The sequence below is a fragment of the Trematosphaeria pertusa genome, assembly GCF_010094035.1.
Source record: "Trematosphaeria pertusa strain CBS 122368 unplaced genomic scaffold BU26scaffold_14, whole genome shotgun sequence".
Lineage (NCBI taxonomy): Eukaryota > Fungi > Ascomycota > Dothideomycetes > Pleosporales > Trematosphaeriaceae > Trematosphaeria > Trematosphaeria pertusa.
In genome coordinates this window covers 1108960-1125355 of record NW_022987225.1, presented here as the reverse complement: position 1 = coordinate 1125355, position 16396 = coordinate 1108960, and the positions used below count along the sequence as shown (strand labels likewise).

General features: G+C 52.8%; 7 protein-coding genes across 7 annotated transcripts; 5 read left to right on the top strand and 2 right to left on the bottom strand.

Moving 5' to 3' along the window:
- Positions 1-1018: 1018 nt before the first annotated feature.
- Positions 1019-3950, bottom strand: BU26DRAFT_608445 (HET-domain-containing protein). The gene is made up of 2 exons (XM_033835842.1): positions 3796-3950; positions 1019-3745 (listed from the first exon to the last, which is right to left on the bottom strand). Exons 1-2 carry the CDS (start codon positions 3803-3805, stop codon positions 1167-1169), a joined length of 2589 nt encoding a protein of 862 aa, XP_033679970.1. The 5' UTR covers positions 3806-3950; the 3' UTR covers positions 1019-1166.
- Positions 3951-4653: 703 nt separating this feature from the next.
- On the top strand, positions 4654-5372 carry BU26DRAFT_533522 (uncharacterized protein; the record flags this gene model as incomplete). The annotated part of the gene is made up of 2 exons (XM_033831164.1): positions 4654-4691; positions 4874-5372. 2 exons carry the CDS (start codon positions 4654-4656, stop codon positions 5370-5372), a joined length of 537 nt encoding a protein of 178 aa, XP_033679969.1.
- A 901-nt stretch (positions 5373-6273) lies between these two features.
- BU26DRAFT_533521 (uncharacterized protein) lies at positions 6274-7809 on the top strand (the record flags this gene model as incomplete). The annotated part of the gene is made up of 3 exons (XM_033831163.1): positions 6274-6458; positions 6504-7574; positions 7773-7809. 3 exons carry the CDS (start codon positions 6274-6276, stop codon positions 7807-7809), a joined length of 1293 nt encoding a protein of 430 aa, XP_033679968.1.
- A 399-nt stretch (positions 7810-8208) lies between these two features.
- On the top strand, positions 8209-9057 carry BU26DRAFT_522670 (thioredoxin-like protein). The gene has a single exon (XM_033829838.1). It carries the CDS (start codon positions 8296-8298, stop codon positions 8623-8625), a length of 330 nt encoding a protein of 109 aa, XP_033679967.1. The 5' UTR covers positions 8209-8295; the 3' UTR covers positions 8626-9057.
- An 832-nt stretch (positions 9058-9889) lies between these two features.
- Positions 9890-11107, bottom strand: BU26DRAFT_463801 (uncharacterized protein; the record flags this gene model as incomplete). The annotated part of the gene is made up of 3 exons (XM_033825146.1): positions 10714-11107; positions 10259-10662; positions 9890-10190 (listed from the first exon to the last, which is right to left on the bottom strand). Coding segments are annotated over exons 1-3 (735 nt in total), but the record flags the coding sequence as incomplete, so codon positions are not given.
- Positions 11108-12183: 1076 nt separating this feature from the next.
- BU26DRAFT_434525 (FAD/NAD(P)-binding domain-containing protein) lies at positions 12184-14094 on the top strand (the record flags this gene model as incomplete). The annotated part of the gene is made up of 1 exon (XM_033824079.1): positions 12184-14094. A coding segment is annotated over one exon (1911 nt), but the record flags the coding sequence as incomplete, so codon positions are not given.
- An 824-nt stretch (positions 14095-14918) lies between these two features.
- Positions 14919-15770, top strand: BU26DRAFT_491120 (alpha/beta-hydrolase; the record flags this gene model as incomplete). The annotated part of the gene is made up of 1 exon (XM_033826073.1): positions 14919-15770. Exon 1 carries the CDS (start codon positions 15000-15002, stop codon positions 15768-15770), a length of 771 nt encoding a protein of 256 aa, XP_033679964.1. The 5' UTR covers positions 14919-14999.
- Positions 15771-16396: the final 626 nt, after the last annotated feature.

The window sequence follows — 16396 nt, the reverse complement described above, 5'->3', positions numbered from 1 at the left end:
ACTGGTTAAATTCATTTTTGTTAAGCTAATTAGCTTGTTAAGAATATTTGCTAGAAGTCTAAATGATTGCGGCGTTGACGAGTAGGCGTAAGTGAAGGAACTGTGGTCGCATGCTTCCTGAGATGTCGATGCTTGACCGGAGTACGGTTATAGTGAGTGCGACCGCGCGCACTGCTAGAGCATTGTTTCTCGGAGCGAAGAACGGAGCTTGGTTCCTAGGCTTCTGACGTCCTGTCCTTCGGCTACTATCTCTGGAAGCCATTTCCGACGAGGAGCTTATCAATGCTTGCTCTTAGCGGGAATCAACCGAGTTTCCTGATCTCGCTTGTTTTAACCCCGACAACCTTGATCTCGAGAACTTCACGTCTTTTTAAAGCTCCACCGAACTCCTCAGGACTCGAGCATATTCACCATGGCCCCGGGGCAAGAAGTATGCTTGGGTGGCTAGCGTCCGTCGCGTTCAAGTTTTCTTCATTTTTCGAGATCTAGATCATCTAACTCCATATCCGTTCCTACGCCTTTCAACCGCCACATGCGCTTATAAGTACCCGTCCAATTTGGATTCGACATCTGCAACGTGTACTGCAGTCCTTTACGCTTACTTTTACACCTACCCTGCGCCAGTTAGCGGATTTTGTACTAGAGTTAGATCCCTACGCTTAGAGCTGAAGGTTTCCCCGAGGTCGAGGCGAGGAGCGAACTTGACGACTGGCAGGGTGGAGCTTGACAGCTGAATAAGAGTCGGCAAGTCCAAATTACTTGAGAGCAGGCTTTTGGGCAGACCCAAGAAGGTACTATGGGATCGGCAGACGGAGCGGGTGATTGTGAGGGTGTCTGAAGGCTGAATCATCTATCTAGCCAGCGTTTGGGCCCTTAAGTTGGTGTCAAGCTGAGAAGGCGTGCAGAGCTGGAACTTTGAGGAACCAACACTTTTTGCATCTTGCATAGGCACCGTGGCACATAAGCGGCTTAAGCTCGGACGGAGCATGAGTCGCATTCATTCATAGGATATATCATAGCTCATAGCTAGAGAAGAAAGAACCCATATTCTGCTATAAATCGAAGCGGATCAATTATGCCGAAGACGAAAAAGACAGGAGGAAATGAATACTGTAATCAACAGAAAAGACAGGAAACATAGAAGCAAGAGCAAGAAAACAAAGTCGTCATTGCAGCCGGAAAGTCTTCTCGACGATAGGGTTATCGTCCACAGCTTCACCGTTCATCTTGCCGTAGATATAGGCCTCACCAATGAATTCATACAGCCTCGGCTCACTGGCCTCCTCCAGAACCTGGGAAGGGCGCAAAACAACCGGCACACTGCAGCCGTACAGGATCGCAATGACATCGCCTTGCTCGGTCTTTGGCGGCCCGAGACCAACGAGGGGGTGAACGCTCCGATCCGGAACTGTCGTCCCATCTTTCGGTGGGCTCGCTTCAAGGAAAGCCCGGTTCCAGGTAACTACTCGCACCCGCTCCAGGTAGTCTTGTACCGTGCTGCGCTGATCGCCAAAGTCGTTTTGCTCAAGGACGTCTTTGGTATTGATGTGTCCGTTCGGGGTGCGATTCAGTAGACAGTACAAGCAGGCCCGATGGTACCAAGTCGGGACCTCGCTGCCATTAGGGCCTCGATCGGCAACGAGTGTGCGCCAGAGTTGATCCGGCGCTTTATAGATTTCGGCGGAATCCCGTCTACCCCAGCCAATCTTTTCAAGGCAACGTTGTGGTATTACGCCATCCGGAATAGGGTCTGAGGACCAGTTTACGACGCCGATGAAGAGACCTTTCGCTGACAAAGTCATGTCATGGCCGATTTCCTCGACGGTTTGCCGTCCATTCTCCGCCAGGGCATCTTGGCGAATCTGCCCATTAAGAAGGCCCGTTCGAGTGTCGTCTTGGCCGAACTGGACTTCGGGTTCCTTCCCAGCGGAAGCATTATAGCAATTCTTCCCAGGAAGACCAACGAAGCTATCGCCTGCCTTTCGACCCTTGAACACCTCTTCGCCCCTACCGAAGGATGACTCATCCACCATTTGAATCCAAGATGGAAGTTTCACCAGCCGTGGGGTTGTCAGCCCTTTTTCCGCACGCTCGGGAAGCGCCCAATGACGGCAGACGATATCCAAGGACCTCGAAACCTTGACAACCCATTGCACAAAATCTCGGTAGACCTCAAAGAGGTCCTTGCTGTAGTCGGGTTCTGGCGCCTCTTCTATTCCAGGGGTTTGAAGAGCAGCCTTTGAAAGACTGCGCTTGTAGGCGATGTTTCGCAGGGCGTGGATCGTGTCGCGGGGATCAGAGGTGTCAAATCCAGCCAGCGAAGATACGAGAGTCTCGAGGTCCATTGTCGACTCAAGATCGCCATTCGGCTTCCTCCGAAAAAGGTTGGCTGAAAGGTCCACCAACAGCTTGGCCCCCAATGGTTCTAGCTCGCCTATGGGCTTGCGAATTTGCTCGGGAGTCTTCATTTTTGGTTTCAAAATGTCGAAATATCGATGGAAGATACCGATCGCGTCTCGGAAATCGTCCCAATGCACTTCCTCCCGACCGCAACGTACGGTGGCCTCTTTGGCCAGGGCTAACTCCTGAATGACCCAACGACGTGAGAACCAACTCCACTTTAGAAGCTCGAATAAGCTGACCCATTTGTCTATATGTCTTGGATCGGAAAGGAGATCACCGAGCTTCTCCTGGTTGATGACATCGGTGATGAACATCATGGCTGTGTATGACACTTTGTCGCCTAGACCCAGCCAGACACATACGCTTCCAGCTCTTCGATAGATCTTGGACATTTTCATGACCTGAGTCTTTTTCTCCACCTCATCCAGTTGATTGATACATAATGCGTCCACCCACAGCGGCACGTTATCATCCGGGTCTCGTAAATGCTTGAGTGCTTCATAGAGATTTGGTCGCACCGAAAGGCGCTTCGTTCCAGCTCCTCCCCTCATCACCGAGAGCACTGCCTCTGACATTTGTTTGACTGGGTTCGAATTAACGTCTTCTTGAACGATGATGGCGTGCGTTTCGTCTCCCTCCCCCCAGTGGTATGAGAGCGCTTCGTAAGGGTAATCTTCAGTGCCCAAGTGTATATCACCTACGGTCAGGAGGGTCACGTTGATCTCCTCGTCTCCACTGCCTGGCCTGATGACGAGCAAGCGGACCTGATCAGGTCTAATCTTAGTGTAGCGGTATTTTATTCTAGCGGCGAAAAGCAGCTTCTCTCTCGTGGTCGAATGCGACTTCTCGTTCCCGGCAGGCACTCGCAAAATCACTTGGTTGTTTCTGACTGGGGTAGGCCTGGCTCGCGCGTGTAGCCTCAGCTTGAACGGCTTCGAAGCCGGGTTCGCTACGCCCGGCCTATCTGGATCCGGAGGAGGTTCGTGGGCCGTGGTCGTAATGGGGAGGTCCTTAGGTATGGAGGTATTGCTCGTGGAGGCATCAGGATGGCGCTGGGTAGAGGAGTCGGACTCTCTGCGTCTAGGGACTGATCGCTCCTCGGGACCTGGATTCTGTGCGGCATCTTGACGATTTCCGCTGACAGGTCCGGAGTTAGATTGCAGCGTGGTAAGGAGTCCTTGGGGCACTTTGCGAGTGCCATCGTCATTTAGCGTAGTGCGAGGAAGCTTTGGTGGGCTGCCATTTGAATCGCCGCCCGGCCCCGTACGTTTTCTCGAAACCGTCATGGCAGGATTGCGTGAGTGGGCAAGCTGCAGGTACATGGCCTTTGTCGAAATAGTGCCTTCGGCTTTATGAGCTGCCGCAGTGGCACGCGGATAAATGTCAACTCACCATCCCTCATTACCCCGTGGTTCGAGGAGGGGGTGCCACAGGGGCAATGCCACGGGCGTGAGCTCACAGATATGATGTGACATTGGACTAGGCGCTATGTCCACAAGGGAACACACGTTCAATATCCTTGTCGGGTACGATCACTTACGTCTTCCATCATGCTCTCTCGCCATGGCCGATGCCTCTCGGCTATACGGCTGCCATTGCATGTAAAACACCCGATTCTAGCCCTAGCGAGGAAGAATGGGCTACTTCTCTAGACATACATCAGTGAGAGGGCGAAAAGAAGGTATCGCCGCGAGCGTTGCGAGTGTTGTGCTTATCCAAGGAATCGTGGAACCATGTCCGACGTCGTCTAAGCAATCGAGAGCTGGGCGGAACGTCTAGCTGTTACAAAAAGAGGGGAACCGGTCACAATGCTTAAGAAAGGTGAGTGCGCTGCTTCATTGCTCGATCTTTTCTAATGTGGGTGGGCTAGCTAGCTTGCCTGTGGTGGTTCGTACCAGACGTCATTGCCTGCTTGTCGAGGGCTATCGGCGCCACTGGCTTGCTGTTATTTCTGCTCTTTCGATGGCGGACTCTGATGCGGAAAGTCAACGATTGTTCGTCAGCCTCGCAAGCGTCCAGATGTGGGCGTTGTGGTGGGCGGAGCTGAGGAAGGCTTGGATGGGAAGACTGCTCAGCTGATCAAGCTATAGTGGCACGAGGAGGTAAGGCACACATGGCTAGCCAGTCGATAGGGCCTTCAAGGTCGTAGGGAAGGCGAAGTCAAGTGAGAGGTACCACCGCTCGTCGATTTTGTTTTACCCGCTAGCTATTTAGCGTGACGTTACCAACACCGACCTGCACCATCGCAAAATGCCCAACAGAACTTCTGCCTCAATCTTTCCCTTTAGGTGCGCCAACTCATATTCATGGCCTGAGGTTTAGCCACCGGTCCTCTGCCGTGACCCTCGGGCTCTATCGCACAATGCCAGGTCTCTCAATTCGCGCCCCCCTAGTTGCTTATGCGAATAGCTCCGCCACCCAGCGAGAGACTCAAAAGGGCCACTTAAGCTGCGTGCTTCACGAAAACTAGCGTCTCGAAACTCTCGGTGGATCCCCTAAGCCTTACTGCAAACGTCATCACTGTGCTTCAGCTAGCAAATTCGATCCTATCGGTCTGCTACGACGTCCGCGCTACTATTAAGAAAGCTCCATGGTCCCTGACGAGAGTGCTGGACGAAGTAAGGGATCTTCGCAATGTGTTGGAGAAACTTGAAGAGGTCTCAGAAAAACTGGACGACTCGTGCAACCCCGACGAGAAGCGGTTGCGAGCGTTCACGCTGCTTTCCGAGCCAGATGTTGTGCCTCTTGCTTGCTGCCGCCAGGAGCTCGTTGCTTTGGAGAAGAAGATCGCCTCGTCTTACGGGTCAGGGAAGTCTATTTCGAAGCTTCGAGCTTTTATTCAGGTCATGGGCTGGCAGCTGAAAGAAAACGACGCCAAATCCTGCCTTGAGAGGGTCGACCGATGCAAGACTACAATCCTCCTCGCTATGACGGCGGATGAAGCGTATGTACTGGCCTTGGCCTTGTAAAATAGCGAAATTATGCTAATACGCCCCTCTTCGCAGAACGCTCTTGGCTGATATTCGTGAGATGGGCGTAGCCCTCAACGCTACTGCTGAGAATATTGACTCAAGCGTATCCAAACTGGTCGCTCACTTCCAGTCGAAAGAGCTTGGTAGGTGCCAGACTTATATATCCGGCAGGCCAAATTCGCTAATGTCACCATAGACGAGAGAGGAAGAGCCATGACGGAGTGGCTGGCACCAATAGACTCCTCCGACAACCACGAAACAGCCGTCAATGCTCAAAAGCTTGGAACTGGCAGCTGGTTCATTGAATCCGATAATTTCCAGCGTTGGCGGCGAAATTTTAGCAATTCGTTCCTATGGATTAGTGGATTCCGTAAGTTCGATCCACCTAGATGATCCAAGATGCTGATCATATCCTGCTGTAGCTGGCTCTGGAAAGACTATCTTATTGTAAGCGCTCTCTTCACTTTTTCCATCTTCAAGGCTGATCGCTATTAGCTCCAACATCATCCTCTCCTTAAGCAGTAGCCTTCTCACGCCAAATAACGCAAACGAACAGCCCTTGCTCTCGTTCTTCTACTGCGACTTCCGCAAACCGGGTGCTCAAAATGCGGTCAGCGTAATCGGTTCGCTGGTCGCTCAGCTATGCTCTCAGATGGGATTTTGTCCAGAGGAGCTAGATCATGCATTCAGTCACAGTAAGAATGGGAATAGCCCTCAAAAACGGCCTTCCTTTACCATCCTGAGAGAAGTTCTCCGGTCCTTAGCGAGGCTTAGGAGAATCACACTCCTCATTGACGCCATCGACGAGTGCGAGGGCCGAAAAGATCTCCTCGACTTCTTGATTAGCCTTCGGGACTGCGGCGCACGTATCAGTGTTCTTGTTAGTAGCCGCGAGGAGATGGATATTAAAGACGCACTAAAATCGTTCATGCACGTCCGACTGGAGAGCCACACGAAAGATGTTGACGAAGATATCAAATCTTACATCGAGCACCGACTGGTATCCGACCAGCGACTACAAAGTCTCCAAAGCTCGCTCAAAGAGGACATAAAGCAATCCTTACGAGCGAAATCAGCCGGAATGTAAGCTTTCCGTGCACCGAATCTGGTCCCTAGCTAACAGCGTAGGTTCCGTCTCGTGCAATGTACGCTTGATTGTATCTCCACCCTGCGTACCGTCAAAAGCATTCGGTCGGCGCTACAACAACTCCCCGAAGGACTGGGCGAGACATACCGGAACATACTCGTCAGGGTTCCAAAGAACGACATGGGCCTTGTGCGAAAGATACTCCTTTGGCTCTCCTTTTCCGTCTTGCCTCTTACTCTAGAGGAATTGCACGCTGCAATAGCCATCGAGCAGGGGTCAGATGGAACCGACGAAGACTCATTCCTCGGTAGCACCCAGGACATTCTGAGCATGTGCGGAAGCCTCATTACAGTGTCGGATGAAGGCTACGTCCAGCTAGCGCACATGTCAGTGAAGGATCACTTACTCTCGGAAGACATCCAGCAAGGTCCTGCATCTGCGTCGGCGTTCGCGCTCAATGCCATTTCCGGAAGGCGCGAGCTTGCGCTCGACTGCTTTGCGTACCTCTCATTCCACGATTTCCATTCGGGGCCCTGCCAAACAGCGGAAGCGTTCGCGAGACGTCTGGCAAGCCATCCTTTCTTGCGACACGCATCTACCGCGTGGACCTACTACCTTAGAGGAACAGATCCTTCAGCGCAACTGGACGATAAAATCCTCGGATTCTTCTCCCCGCAAAACCGCGAGGCATTCATGTCCTGGATACAAGTTCTTAACGCCGACTCAAACTTCAAGTGGGACCTATATCCCCGGCACGCCACTGCGCTCTGTTACGCCGCCTCATTCGGTTTACTCCACGTAGTGAACCATCTCATAGAACACGGCGCGGATCTAGACGCTCCAGGAAGCCGGTTTGGCGGCACAGCCCTCCACGGCGCCGTCTTCCGCTACCACACGCCAGTCAGTGAGGCTCTCCTTAAAGCAGGCGCCAACCCGAACCGAGCCGACTTCGACAAGGTCACCCCTCTCCATACCGCTTCCGCTCAGGGTCACATCGAGTCCATCAAGTTGCTGCTTGCACACGGGGCGTCAAAGGAAGCCCGAGACCGCGGTGGAGAGGCGCCGGTAGATTGGGCGATTAAATCGGATCAGAAGGAATCGCAAGGCCTGTTGTCCGGCGGTGCTGCGGCGAGAGAAGGGGGAAGTCAGCAAGCGTCGGAACAGCAGGTTTGGAAGCGATATGTGCACTATTTCCCTGATTGGTATGAGCGGCGATCGGGGCTCGAATCATCCATTATCGTTGGAGTCACTATGGGGGATTCTCCAGTAGCGGTCCAATGAAGCATCCCTGCGATGTCTTGCATTTCAAGTCGTATTCAAGGATTCTTAGATCTCCTCTTTACTTAAGTACTAAACTATTAATGCAAATTGTGAACACCTAGTGGAATAAACAGCGCAGGAGTGAGTGGAAAAGTGATGCTGATGGACTTCAGCATACTTAGCAAATGTCGAACCCGAATCGGACGGGTACTAATAAACAACATGCCGCTCAAGGAGGAAACAACGAGCGCTAACCAGCATGCAAGCTGCACGACGCCGGTCATCAAGTTCACCGTCATCCCAGAACCTCCGCACAACTAACAATTCCTCCTCGCGAGAGGTGTGCTTCCCGTCCTCGCTTAGAAGGCCCCGTCACCTCAGTGTAAGAATCTGACTCTAGTCCCGAATCTGCTAGCGCATTTCCTAATCCAGTAACATGACATCATCATAATTCACTCCGCACGTCCCATAAACCACAACTCACATCTCCTTATCGACCCCGAACCGCATAACAAAACTGCACATCCCATCCCCAATCACTCTATCCCATCCATCCCATCCTCGCAGCCAAACATGTCCACCCCCACCGCGCAAATCCCCGTCCTCGACTCCAAAACCGCCTACCTCAAAGCCGTCATGTACGAAGGTGTCACCGTGCTCGAGGGCACCGCAACCTGGTGCGCGCAATGCAAAGCCATCGCGCCGGAGGTGCAAAAGATGGCGTCGGAGTTCCCAGACGTGCACTTCTTCACGTACGATGTGGAGCAGACGCCGGATATTGCGCATGAGCTGGGCGTGAGCCAGATGCCGACGTTTAGTGTGTTTAAGGATGGGGATATCCAGGAGGGGGTTACGGGCGCGAAGGTGAAGGAGTTGAGGAAGGCGGTTGAGGGGTGTTTGTAAGGGAGGGAAGGTGGGGCTGTGAGAGAGTGTTTTGGGACGGATGGGAAAGGGGGGATAGATTTACGGGTTGGTTGCAGGAGCTAGTCCTTGGATGAATATATGAAGAGGGTTCGCTGAAATGAGAGCAGAGAATGTTGTGGGTTTAGCTGACGTTCTTCTGGTCAGGACGAGCTACGGCCTCGTGCTTATCGATTGAATTGTCCGAATAAGTAGTAGAGCGCCTCTAGGTCTGCCATAGTTCCATCGATAATAACATGACAGAGTACAGCTCTTTGCCCAAACTTGGAAGCGGACCGTAGTAGATCGCTAGCTACCCGATTTGCTCTTGTATTTATTGCTGCGAGGATTTTCTTGCTCGATCGGAAGAGACGGTTAAGTGGGATTCCTAATTGTCGGGCAGACACCAGGCATAGCGCTCATTTCGGGCTAGCTTCTTAAAATTAATATTTATGGCTTAAATTCACAGAACTAACTCACCTTATAAGCTTCGCGCCAAATCTTCGTGTACTCTACAATCTGGGCAATAGAAGCGCACTCTTGACAAATCGCGTTGAACTTGTGCACACGCGACATTTGACGTAGAGATTGGTCGAGCTCTACCCGCACCATACGGTCCTGCAGCTCTTTCGGGGTAGTAGAAGCCGCTCGAGGACACTTGAAGTGGTCGAGAATGGCATCTATCTTCCGGCGTACGTCGTCGTTGACAGCCACGTGTCCCCAGTCAGCCCAGGCGGACCGGTTATTTCTCCCACGTTCATATAAAATACCGGCTCCATATGCGAACGACTAAAGAGGATTAGCAATCTATTCGCTGAACCCGAGAAGAACAAGTTTAGGATAGTCTAGCAGAGGGCTCTCGTGAAAGCGCGCTTACTGTTACTCTGAGCTCGTCGCCTTTCTGAAAGCCCTTTACTCCGGGGTTGTGATTTTCTTTAGCGATGGCTGTGACCGTTTGACGTAAGATGAAAACTATTCCAATGTCTTCACGATGTAACATGCCGCGACGCCCATCTTTCGCATTAGGGTATGTTACTTGGCCTGTAAATCGAGTAGCATCCAGTCTTTGCAGATTCCTTACATTATCCTCTTCTTCAAGGTCAAGCTCGCCTGGCGTCTCGGCGTTACGGCTCGACAGCGACCATGCCCACGTGCCGTCGGTATCTAGGAATTCTGCGACCCAGTGAGGTGCATCAGGCCACAATGCCCATTGACCACCAGGAGCATTGTCGATCTTCGATGTCTCGTCGCCTAGGCCAAAGTTTGTGATGGTACGTGTGTCGTCCGATTGATCATCGGTGGTGGGTTCGAGCATGCCCGTGAAGGTCTTCTTGTAGACTTGCGGGGCAAGGACCAACGATTCGAACGTAGCATGCAGCGTAGCTGCTTGATCAGGCTCGCGGTCGGCCAGCTTATCAATGATGCTGGCATTTGAGGCGTCGGACTCGAAAACTGATTCTGGAGCATCGATCGCGTGCGTTCGTCGCAGGTGTCTGGTATCGGCCGCTATCCGACGTAGAAGGCGTTTGTGCTCTTTCAGCTGCCGTTTCATCGCTGAAATCGAGTCTCTTCCCGAGATTAGGTCAAGGCAATAGGGACACAAGAGGCGATTACAAAGAAGGCTGGACGAACTCACACCTGTAGGAGGCTAACCAAAGCACCTATGGCTACTTGCTGGCCATGCAACTGCTCTAAGAGCTCTTTAATTTCACTTTCATTCCAGACGGTCTTGAAATTGACTTTCCATGACCTCCTGGTGCCATGAAGAAGGCTCTTTTTGATGCTGAGCATATACTTGTCGAGCAGGGTGGTGAGAACTAAGCAGGCTGTGAGCGCAGTATCGAACGCCTCCTGGAGTTCCGGCTGGCGTCCTAGTATCTCCTGGTCCTTAAGCAGGAGAGACTGGATTTGTGAGAGCGAAGCCGCGGTGAGCTTCAGCTGAGAGCAGAGCGACTTCACGGTTGTCGGCGCCCGTTTCCATGCCTGACGGATATCGTTGAGGTCCTTTGCGGCTGAAATACAGCTGGTGGTGATCTTCAGCTATTCGCTGTTAGCGAGGCGGTCTCGCCTTGTCAGGCTGGTACTGCTTACCACGGTCGCTGTGATACTCAATGGGTCCATATCGGCCTTCGGTCGCCTTACAGAATCCTCACAGCGAAGGCCAACTGCGAGGGGGAAAGTTTGAAGAGAGTTGATCGAGACACAAGGCTGAAGATGCCTGAAGTGGTTGCCGCTCACCCCTCCCTTCGGCGCCTACCTAGGTGTGCACCTGATGCCCATACCCAAGTGAGTGTTTGGCAATCTCAGCAGGTCAGACAATGTGTAACTCAGCAGGAAAACCCCGCTTTATGTGCGAATGAGTACAGGGCAATCGAAAGGCATAGTTTCGGAAAGACGCATCTTGAGTCGGTTCACAGGCTGTCGGTGATTGACGGTTCATTGGGATAGGGTATTACACGTGTAATAGCAAAATCGAATATGGAAGGATGCTCGTTAAGGTGGATAAGGGATGAACGAGATTGTCGAAGTCGCGATAGCACAGACGCACGAACCAGCCGCTTCCGGACTAGCCATCTCCGCTTTGATCTATGGCCCACTGTTGCGTAACCTCTAGCCCTCTCTGATGTGCATAAGGCCGTATTTCCAATCTCCTAGCGCGTCCTCGAGCTCGCCATTCGCAAGCCTCCTTCTACTGAGCCAAAGACGCACGCTACTCGACTTTTCTGCACTTCTTGTAACTCTGTAGCAATAATGCGGCCGTTCAACCAACAACTCCTAGTCACCGCTGCTCCAACTCGCATTCCATTTGACAGACCCAAAAAAACAAACAGGAAGTTTGCGGTACCTTGCCGGGGCTCACAATGCCCCGGCAATCCCCTATACGTATTTTAGCGTCTAGATTGGCTTGCTACAATACGTACACGATACCACTAGAACAAAGAGACAAGGACTTTGCTCCCCGGGTTACGCCCAAAATAAGCGTGGAACACATGGCTCGGGAGAGTGACCTCGGATGAGAACAAGGAATGTGAGGAATGTAAGGTCGACATCGAGAACAATACTAAGCCTCACCTCGCCGACGCCACATGCCAAGTCGCACATACCATTCGTTCGGAACATCTACAAACTTCGAACCCGAAGGTCCATTTTCATATATGACGTATACGAAATGGACGCTTCGAGATCCGCGAACGGGAAGTTCCGGCCTTGCCTTGCTCATTCCAGCAATTTTGTAGCTATGAATGGCATGGCTTCCGCGGGAGACCCCTATATTAGTCATACGCCTCTCCTAAATGCCACGGGATACCCCGCACTTTGATATTGTATGTAAGGAGTTTATGAAAAGAGGCTTGCATCGCATTCAGACGATGGAATGGGAGGCGCACAGGAAGAGTGACAGGGATAATAAGAAAAGAGCTCGCATATCTTGATTTATTGGAGGCGTCGCGGTTGGTCAAATCTTGCTAGATTCTCACCTCCACCTACTATCTAGAAATCTCCGACGTCCTGATAAAGCGTTCTACGAATCTACCACCGCACGCCGGTCACTACTGACCCACCATGTCCCCTACAAAAACCGTAGCCATCATCGGCGCCGGGCCCGGTGGCCTCACCTGCGCCCGCAAGCTCCTCCAACTCACTCCCATCTCCGTCACCATCTTCGAGAAGTCCACGGGCGTGGGTGGCCTCTGGGAGCGCAACAACCTCATCAACCCAGATATGCGGGCCAACACTTGCAAGTACACAACCTTGTTCTCTGATCTTTCGTGGGAGTCGGTGGACCTGGGCAGCAGAAAGCATGCTCCAGTCTACCCGCAGGCCTGGATGGTAGAGAGGTATCTGCAAGAGTACGCGAAGAGGTATATTCCGGAGGGGTGCTTTGAGTTTGGGACGCGTGTGGTGAAGGCAGAGAAGGAGGACGGAAAGTGGAAGATTGTGACTGTGAAGCAGGGCGAGGAAAGGGCGCGGCAGTTCGATTACCTGGTGGTTGCTACTGGATATTTGTCGACGCCGAAACCGCTGGATTGCGAGATCGACGACGCACTTCGCACCGAGCCATCTGTTCCACTTCTGCATAGCACTCAATACCGGAAGCTGGACCAAATCTTCCCTCCCGATGCCCGTTCCAAGGGGAAAGAGCGACGTCGAATCCTCATGGTGGGAGGATCGCACTCTGGATCGGATATATCGACGTTGATCGCACTCCAAGCATCGAATGCTCGCTGGGGTCCTGATGGAAGCGACTCGCATCCTGAAGTCGAAATTATTCACGTCATGCGCAACAAGATGTACGCTGTCCACGGTCTAATCCCAGATCTCATCTCGCCGGCGGGCGCATTTATGCCTCTTGAGTTCATGGTTCAGGATCGCGCCAGCCGCGGCCCGGAGCCTATCTCATTTACGTTCGGACTAGCGGATCCACAGGAGGAACAGGAGAAGAGAATGCTATTCCAAACGGTTGTGGATGACATCTTTGGTGGAGAGGCGGATGACGATGAGTTGCCGCCCTATGGAGTAGTGAGCGATACGTACACGCTTCAAGTGGAAGCCGGTGTTATTAAGCCAGTGATTGGGGTGTTGGAAAGGTTGGAGAAAGGAAGTGAGTCCGGGCGCGTCGTTGCGACTATCAAGGGCCGAGATGGCAAGATCAGACGATTCGACGACATCTCGGTCGTCATCAACGCGACCGGCTTCGATTCGTGTGGCAGTCTGTCATTCCTCTCTCGTGAGATCAAGGACCAACTCGGTTTCGACGAAACAAACACACGCCTTCCGCTCATCCTGGACTCCAGCTACATGGCCCAGCGCTCTACCGTTCCGGATATTGCGCTGCTCGGATTCACCGGCGTGAACTGGGGCACGATGGAAATGCAGTCTCGCTCTATCGCCGCTAAATGGTCCGGGGGCACCCCAAGCCAACAATCCTCTACAGAAAGCCTAGAGAACTCCAACGCAATAGCCGCTCATATCCAAGCCGTGAGAGAAGCAATGAAAGACGGAAGAATGACGGAGGTCCCACAAATCCTCTTTAGCGATTATCTCGGCCTCATGGACCAAGCCGGCAGGGAACTCAATATGGAAAGGGTCAACGCAGGTTTCGGCGACTTAGAAGGCTTCATGTGCGCTGCACGGTATGTGGAACCGGGTGCGGACAAGACGGAAGCTATGAGAACGCTGCATAGCATTCAGCATATGCAAAAGAGATTGCGAGAGAAGAAGTTGTATCTCGCACGGGCTGTCTTTCAGGGACTCCTGGGAAGATGGAGAAGTGAGACAGAGCAGGGAACTACGCATGATGTTGAGGTTCATCCCCGGAGTCCTACATCCCCAGAGTACGACCTCGAATACGTCCTGCTCCACACAACGACCCAGCGAGGCATGGGAAAGTACGCAGTAGGGAATGAAGAAAGAATGATCGCGCGGTACAGCGAAGCAGATGACGAAATTTCCCTTTGGGCCGTGGACGAAAAGCACAGATTAAAGACGGCAGACCGCCTATTCGCGATCCACTTCAGCGCCGCCGACCTAGAAGGCGCCACTGGCCCAGTCATACAAGCCATCGCAGGCCATCCAGGAGATGATGCACAGTTCTCATACCACTTGGACATCGTAGGAAATTCGCTCCGGGGGTTCCGCGTGTTGAGGAAAGCGAAGGGTACACCGGATTACATCATCCCGTTCGAACGGCCCACTCGACCTTTGCAGCGACCTGCTACGGAGGGTTTGGTCAAAGACATGACTGCCGCCAACGCGACTAGTAACGAAGAGAGTGAATACTCTTACCCGACAATCCAAGGGCCTCTTCTTGATTTTATGGACATTGTACCGCCCCCGTCGACGCCCGAACCGCTTGTAGTTGATATCAGCGAGATCATGCCGCCACGAATCGCGGCCGGTGGACCCATGAAAGCTCCGCCCTTGCAAAGATTTGGCCGATCGTCACTACGAGATGTGTTGCCGCAGCAGCGCTCACTGAGTGTGTGAGCAAGGTCGCTGGAGGATCTTCAGGTTACTTCTAAGCTAAGCGTTTCGGGACTAGCGTCTTCTGTCTTAGTTCGACCATCTTCCGAGATTGTTCTCTTATTATGGAAGCCATTGTCCTCGGACCTATATATCATATAATCTTCGATAGTAATAAAAGCACAGTCAGCGTCTCCCAGACTTTTATCCTATTGGAGCACCGACTCGTCACCACAGCTGTGCCACAACCAGGATCACCGATCCTTCTTGTCAGCACTTACCTAGGTAGTATCCGCAACAAGTACTTAGGCAAAGCATACCTATACAAGCTGAAGGCTTCTCTCCCCACTCTAAGCCTACAATCTAATTCCTTTTCCTCATTCACAGTCCTCCATCCTTCATTCAATCCACCGATCATGACCTCCCCCAAACCATCCTTCCTCCTCCTCCACGGCGCCTGGCACACCCCGCACGTATTCTCGCGCCTAATCCCCCTCCTCAACGCCCACGGCTACAAAACCCTCGCCCCGCACCTCCCCAGCTCGGGCGCCAACCCCGCCTTGCGAACCTGGGACCCCGATATCGAAGTGATCCGCAACTCAGCCACAGAACTAGCAAAACAGCACGACGTAATCGTAGTCATGCACTCGAACTCCGGGCTCACAGGGACGCAAGCGCTCGCGGGCCTAGACAAAAAGAGCTGCGAGTCGCGGGGCTGGAAAGGCGGCGTCGTGCGACTAGTGTATATCTGCGCGTTTATGTTTCCGGAGGGGTGGACGCAGTGTCCGCGCGGCACAGGGGAGGGCTTGGATCCGGATATTGTTGTCGATCTTGAAAGCGGGACGTACACGGTGCTGCCAGAGAAAGTGAAGGGGTTGATGTATCAGGATGTTTCTGAGGACGAGGCTTTGGAGATTGCGGAGGGGCTGCTGCCGCAGAGTTTGCCGCCCAATTGGTGCACGACGACACATGCGGCGTGGCGCTGGATACCGACGACGTATGTTATTACGCTGGGGGACAAGGCTAGTACAGTGGCCGCGGAGGAGTGGTTGGTGAAGAGCGCGATGGAGAATGAACCTCATGCTATTGAGAAAGTGATTAGGAGGGAGGTGGGGCATACGACTTTTTGGAGTCAGCCTGGGTGGACGGCGGAGATGTTGATTGGGGAGGCTGCTGGGGAGGTTTGATGGGGGAGGTGAGGGTTGCGGGAAGGGAAGAGACGGAATGGAATGAAGCAGGTAGAAGAGTGGAAGGAAGGGGCAACGAAGCGTAAAGTGTTGGCGTACGGGTACTGGAACACGCTAATAACAATTGGACAGGGAGACAGGACAATGAAGTTTAGAAAAAGAGAACTGAGAAGTGACAGCGAAACTTCAACTTCGTGGACGTGAAGTAACATTCAGGAAATGTATATCTTCTCTTTTCCACTGTTCTCCACTTCTCTACTCTCACCGCTGAAGTGCGAATAGCGCAACGGAAACTATAGAAACCCCTCGTCGACTGTCCACTCCTCGCTTGACCTATACGACAGAGAGCCTTTACCAGCCTACCGATCTCACCCACAGCCATAACTACAACCATGCCCGACCCCAGCGCCCGCTGGTCCGCCGGCTTCAGTCTCTACTACGCATGCTGTAAGTGCAAAGAGCGACACGTGCAGTCCTTCATGCGCCCGCCGCAAAACCAGCCATGCAGGAAATGTGGGCACCGTGGGCGCGGTTGCGACGCATGTGCGAAGGTGTTTGGGAGACTGGGTCCAGATGGACGCTTGGTGTGCATGCAGGGATATAGTCTGTGAGCGGGACAGGAAGGC